Consider the following 6435-nt stretch of genomic DNA (forward strand, 5'->3'; position numbering starts at 1 on the left):
TTCAGCCTGGAGGGGACACCTTACTGGGCCCTTTTCATAAATAAAGGGGGCTTGTAAGAAAGATAAAGACTTTTTAGCAGGGCCATGTAGTGGCAGGACAAGGGACAGTAGCTTTAAACTAAAAGAGGGCAGATTTGGGTTAGATATTAGGCAGAAATTCTTCACTCAGAGGGTGGCGAGGCCCAGGCTGCCCAGAGGAGCTGCGGGTGCCCTATCCTGGGCAGTGCCCAAGGCCAGGCTGGGGGGATTTGGGCAGCCTGGGCTGGGGACCACGTCCCTGCAACCCCCCTGTGCCCCAGGCAGCCTTCCCCAGGTCCCACCGCTGCTGCGAACGAAGCAAAGACACGGGGTTGAAAGCAGAAGAGCGTGTATTGCAAGCGGCTGCGGCGTGTCCGGAGAGACTTCCAGCCGCCAGGAGAAAAGAACAGAGGGGTTAAAAATGATCCCAGTCTCTAGGGTTACACATTGTCATGCAAACAGCCCCGGGGCAAACCCCATCCCAGAAGGGCGAGGGGACGGTGCCGCTCCCCAGTGCTCCCCCCAGCCCCACTCACCCGCTGGCCCACTCGGGGTGCGCGGGCAGCCCCTGTTCTCCTCCTCCTCCCCAAAAAACAAGTGGTGCGGGGCATCCACCCCCACCAGGACGCGTGGGGCCGAGGGAGGGGGGACACGGCACGGCCCGTTCCGCGCAGCTGGGCGGCACGGCTGGCGCGGGGACCGTGAGGGGGTCTCCTCCATTAAGTGTCACTCGCATGCAAACTCCAGTGTCCCGAGAGAGAGGAGGGGGTCGCCCCCTCCCCGAGAGCCCGAGCACAGCGTGGGCCCAGGCAGAGGCTGGCAGCAGCCTCGCGTCCCACGCAGCCTCCCGCTGTCCCTGGGGAGCTCCGTTCAGCTCTAGGACAAGTAAAAACTACTTCAAACCAAACCCATGCAAGGCAGCTATTTGCTCGTGTGTGTCTCTGTGGCCGCCAGACGCTCTGGCGGCGGAGTTCCTCTCCTCTTCGGGGAGGGGGGGAAAAAAAAATATATATATATATATTTATACGCAGGGGTCCCCGCCACGTGCGCTCTCCGCTGCGGCCTCATCTCTCTGCCTCCATGGTCACGTTGGCCTTCTGTTCTGCCGTGGCCTGCTGCGAGACGGCGGCCGGCCAGCCTGCGGGCTGCACCGGGGGGGCCGGAGTCCACATGCTCTGCTGCTGGCCAGGGGGAGAGGCCGCGGGCCAGGTGGGGTTGAAGGCCCCGTGCTGGGGCAGCGGCGGGGCCGGGGGCGGCGGGGAGGTCGCCATGGAGGCCACGGGGCTGCTGCTGTTGAAGCTCTCGGAAGCCTTGAGGCGGGAGAACATGGTGAGGGCGTCGGGGAAGTTGGGCGGCGTGGCTGGCGTGTTGGCGGGAGTGCACATCTGCGGGAAGGAGACAGGGGGTCAGGGGAGGCGGGCGGCTCGTCCCGGTGCATCGGCCCTCAGCGTGGCAGCCCCAGCGCCTCCAGCTGAGCCCCGGCTCAGGGAAGGACACGGGGGGACCTGGGGGACCTTGCTGCACGGCCCAGGCCCTCTCCTGGCAGGGGGGGACCAGGCAGCCTCCTGATGATGCCCCACACCCCTTCCCCTCCACGCACGGCCACACAGCAGCTGCTGGTGCGGGCTGTGCTGCGGCTCCCTTGCTTTGCCAACTCCTTCTGGGTGCTTCCTGCAGGCAGCGGTTATTTAGGGCTCTGAAGATTAATCCTGTGGTGAGAGCTCCTGTCAGAGGGCCTGGGCAGGACCCCGCTGCGCCTCCTGGTGCCACCAGGGGCCTGCAGCTCCCTGGCTCGGCAGGCACCAGGCTCAGCCCCTGCCCCCCAGGAGCCTGGGCGCACTGCGGCCACGCCGGGCGTTTGCTCTGCACGCTCCAAATCCCCAATTGTCCTGGAGAGTCAAATGAGGCCACGGCAGCCAGCAAATCCCTAAGACACATCTGCCCAGGCAGATTACGGGCTGCTGAAGCACGGGAGTTAATGGAGCAGAGCCTGGGGAGCGCGGGGAGAGCTGAGGCGGGCAGCAGCCTCGTGTCTGCACGCCCCTGTGTGCGCACACCCCACGTGCGAAGCAGCAGCTGGAGAGGTGGGAGAGCACTTACCATCTGATGGTGGTGGCTGTAGGGGATGTTTGTTTCTTGAAAAAAAGCACTGAGAGCAGTCTGAAAGAAAACAAAAGGAAGATGTTAGCAGCAGCAGGGAAGCACAGCGCCCTACCCTACTCCTGTATGCACCAGTGGGGCTGTGCGTGGCCGTGGTGGGGGCAGCAGCCTGCCTCCAGCTCGCTCCCCGCTGCAGAGGGCGTTTGTGTGGTGCCAGAGCCACACTGCCCAGTGCCTTGCATCCGATACCCATTTTGGCCACCTCCTGGCAGAGCTGGGACAACATCCAGAACGGGCCCTGAGGGGCTGGGCTGTGCATGCACGGAGCCAGCAGCAGAAGTTGGAGAAGCGGCCACTTCGGGAGCAGACCCCAGCAGGTGTTTCACAACCCAGTGATGCTCTGCAACTGCTGCGGGCAGGGGGAGGGGGGAACCCGAACCCAAACCCAGCAGGGGAAGCGGCGTGGCAGCTGGCGAGACGCGTGCCCTGAATGGGATGGGACCACGGGCACAGAGCTGCACAGGGCAGTGAGACTGAGCCCGCGGCAGCGTTTTGGTTTGCTTCCAGTTCAGAGCAGCCATAACCTGGTGGCTGTCATATGCCCGTGGCATGTGACGGGCCGAGGAGGGCTGCACGGAGCGAGTGCCAGGCGCAGGCTGGTGAGGAGGGCAGCCCAGGTGCAGGTTTGAGGGCTGGGAGGAGACAGCGGCGGCTCTGGGGGCACACGGGGCTGGGCTGATGGAGGGTCGGCAAAAATGAAGCTGCCCCACATTCTGTGCCAGGTTTTAGTTGAATTGGGGCTAGAAAACGGTGCTTTGGTTCGGCGGCAGGTTATACACAACAGGAACATTAGGGCAGCGGGCTGGGCTCAGCTCTGGGCTAAGACAAAGCCCCCACCATCCGCTCATCCCTCCCCGTGCCTCGGGTGTGAGACACGGGGCTGCAGCAGCACCGAGCCCTTGCTCCCCCCTGGCAGCCAGCAGCGGGGTTACCCGAGCTGCTCGGACACCCGAGAGGCAGATGCAGGCTGTGCCAAGCCCGCCGCAGCCCGAGCACCGCAGCCACGTGAGCGCTGTGCTCTGCTCCTCCTGGTGCCCACAGCCGCACGCTCGGGGACGAGCATTGGCAGCTCAGCCGGCACGGGGTCTGTGGTTTCCTGGCTGAGCTGCTGGCAGGACCAGGCGGCGTTACCTGGCTGCTACAGACCTCGGCGGGGGAAGCAATTGGTGCTGCAGCGCGTGGTCACTGCCCGAGCAAGGCTGCTGAGGTGATTCCTGTGTTCCTCACGGGGCAGGCTGCGACCTCTGCAAGTGCCCAGCACCACGGGCAGGACATAACGGGAGGGTCTGCGGGCCTGGAGATCAGCCCCAGCACCGCGCCACCTTCGTCCCGGGTGAGGTCGCACGGCTCTGCCCTCAGACGCTATCTCAGGCAGCGGGGAAGGCGATAAGGAAGGGGGAAAACAGCAAACGGGAAGCAGGCGCAGAGGTGTGGGCACAGCCCAACGCCATAAGGCGATTAGAGCTGCTCTGTGCTCCTGTGCCCCCAGTGGCCTCGGATCTGGGACTGTGCCAGCAGCGGGCGGGGGCACAGGAGGCCCCTGCTGTCCCCCCCCCCCAGCCCCAGGATGAAAGCTGCCGTCTGGGCACAGGACACACCACAACCATGGCCCCTCTGCCCAAAACACCGCGCTCTCCCCTCCTCAACCTGCCTGTTTCCAGGAGCAGCAGCAGAAGCAGCTCCTCCGCTCGCTGCTCCGGGCCTCGCGTACCCCCCAGACACAGGGGGGGCTGTCCCCGGGGGCACCGGGTGCCAGGGCCACAAGGCCCCGCGCTGATCGCAGCATTTCTCCACTCCCCAGGGTGCCAGGAGGCGGCAGCAGCGATGGGGGCCCCTCATCCCTCAGGGGCCCCCTGCCCCTCAGCCACAAAGGAAGGGGAAGGAGCTCGCTAGAGCATAAAGACAGCAGAAGAGAAAGTGGAAATCCCAACCAGAGCCACAGCGAGCAGAGCCGGGCACCTGCTCCTCCCCTTGCTCCCCTTGCACAACCCTGAGCGGAGACACCGCGCTCTGCAGCAGCAAAAAGGCACGAATCGAGCCTTTTTTTTTTTTTTTTTAAACAGCTGACGTCTTCTTATTCTTCCCAAGCAGCCCCAGGGGCAACCAGTGCGTCAGAAAGCCAATTAATACTCTTCTACCTGAGAAAGGAGCCCGGTGCACGGCTCAGCCCCGAGCTCAGGCTCTGCCAACACCTCGCTGCTGGGGCCCAGCCGCAGTGGATGCCTGCTGCCCTTCCTGGTGCCTCCCCCAGCAGGGGCACCCGTGGCCCCCCAGGGCCCCTCTGCCAGCCCCAAGTTGCCTCCTTCAGCCCCCCCGACATCCCTGCCGGTCCCTGGGAGCAGGGAGGCGATGGCAGAGTGCAGCACGAGGAGGCCCCGGGTTCCCTGTGAGACAGGAGCGAAGTCACAGCGAGCACAAGGGGAGACCCACGTGTTACCCACGAGCTGCTGCCCGTGCCCTGAGGACAGGGGAGCATTCCTGCAAAATAAACGGCTTCCTTGTCAGGGGCCTGGACACGGTACGGGCTTGGAGCTGCTCATCCTGCAGCAAAGGCAGCTGTACGTACCCCCAGAGCAGCTTCCCACCCGCCCCCACTCCCACGCGCTGTCCGGGGCCGTGTTCCTTCCCCCAGACAAAGCGCAGGGCCAGCAGGACACCAGGCAGCCAAACCTCTCCGCAGCACCCTCCCCCAGCAGCCCTCAGGGGATTGGGGCTGCCTGGAGGTTCGCTGCCGACCCAGGGGCTCCACCAGCAGGTTGGGCTCAGCACAGAGCCAAACATGTCTGACCGGGGGGATCAGGCCCCTGCTGGCTCCCCAAGGAGGCCATCACCCCACGGCCTCCCTCTCCCTCCTGCACCCCCGTGCAGAAGCAGTGATCGGGGCTGGAGCAGGCAGGTGCTGCTCCAAGCACTGGCAAAAGGAGCCGGGGCAGCAGCCTGCGGGCACCAGAGGGCTCGCACCGTGCCCCTGGAGGAGTGCCGTGAAACCAAGGAAACCCTGACTGAAGGCAGCGGAAATTAGCGCTGAACCTGCCTGAACTCCACCAATTTATTCTCGCCACAGAGCCGGGCCAGCCAGCAAACGGGCAGCAGGCTGGAATAACAAAAGCCTCAGCACATCGCATCCGAGAGGTGCGATCGCCCCGGAGCCGGGAGCCAGCACCTCCCCGGCGTGGCTCCCCGAGGAAGGCATGCCCAGCGGCCATTTTGCAGAGGGAATTATCTGACCGTTGCACCAAAAGTGAGTGGGAACACGGTAATGGCTCAGCGCAGCGCGTTTGTTTACAGCCCAGCTTCCTCTGAGTCATGTGAGCGCCGAACCGGCAGCAGACGGCTGTTTGGACTTGTGCAACTCGCCCAACGGTGGCAAAGTTCCGCCGGGAGCCCTTCGGAGGAAAAAAAAGCAACTTCTGGCGGCTGCCACCAGCCCTCCTCCCGTCCACAGAGGGATGAAGGGGGGGGGGGTTGCTCAGAAGGCCCCAGAGGGCCGCCGCCGCCCCGTGTTGGTAAACAAAGCCCCGGGCACGTCACGCACGCAGCGCGCCCGCCGCTCTCGCAGGGGCCGTGCCGGGCGAGGCGTGAGGTGGGGTGGGCACGGCGGGGGCACGAAGCCTGCCGGGCCCACGAGCGTGCAGGGAGGGCCCCGTTGGGCTCGGTTCCGAAGGCCGGGGCGGTGCTGGGCACAACGAGCGGCTGGCGAGGTGCTGCCGCGCTGCCTGCCCCAGCCCACGGCCGGCACAAAGCCGGGCGGCCCCGGGACGGGCTGCGGCTCTCACCCCCCCCCTCCCCAAACACCGAGCGGTGCCCAGGGCCCGGCGGCTGCACGGCTACGGCAGGGCCTGAGGCCACCGGGGGCTACCGGGGGTGGGGGGGGGGAGCCGGGCCCGGAGCGCTGCGGGGAGGCCCTGAAGGAGGATGGGGGAGCCCCCGGGACACGTCCCCGTCCCCCCCTGACGCTTGGGGCCCGTCCCGTCCCCGCCGTGCCCGGGGCGCGGCCGCCTCACCTCGAACTGCCAGTGCGCCGCCTGCAGCAGCTGCTTGGCCTGGTCGGCGGCGCAGCCGGCCGCCAGCACGAACTGGTTGATCATCACCTGGTGCTTGAGCTCGTCCATGGCCCCCCCCGCCCCCTCCTCTTCCTCCTCCTCCTCCTCTTCCTCCTGCTGCTTCTCTTTCTTCCTCCCTCCCTTCCTCCTCCTCCTCCTCCTCCCGCCGCCCTCACGGCGCCGCCACCATCGCGCAGCCGGCGCGCCTCACGCC

General features: G+C 66.0%; 1 protein-coding gene across 1 annotated transcript; it reads right to left on the bottom strand.

Moving 5' to 3' along the window:
• Positions 1-350: 350 nt before the first annotated feature.
• UBALD1 (UBA like domain containing 1) lies at positions 351-6435 on the bottom strand. Its single transcript, XM_068699580.1, has 3 exons — positions 6183-6435; positions 2119-2178; positions 351-1403 (listed from the first exon to the last, which is right to left on the bottom strand). The coding sequence occupies exons 1-3, from the start codon at positions 6288-6290 to the stop codon at positions 1083-1085; spliced, it is 489 nt and encodes a 162-aa protein (XP_068555681.1). The 5' UTR covers positions 6291-6435; the 3' UTR covers positions 351-1082.

Source organism: Anas acuta, chromosome 15 (genome assembly GCF_963932015.1).
Source record: "Anas acuta chromosome 15, bAnaAcu1.1, whole genome shotgun sequence".
Lineage (NCBI taxonomy): Eukaryota > Metazoa > Chordata > Aves > Anseriformes > Anatidae > Anas > Anas acuta.

Coding starts and splice junctions, on each gene's coding strand:
- UBALD1 (XM_068699580.1), bottom strand. CDS start 6,290: ATGGACGAGCTCAAGCACCAGGTGATGATCAACCAGTTCGTGCTGGCG. Junction 2,179..6,182: donor CGGCGCACTGGCAGTTCGAG/GTGAGGCGGCCG, acceptor GTTTTCTTTCAG/ACTGCTCTCAGTGCTTTTTT. Junction 1,404..2,118: donor ACAGCCACCACCATCAGATG/GTAAGTGCTCTC, acceptor TCCTTCCCGCAG/ATGTGCACTCCCGCCAACAC.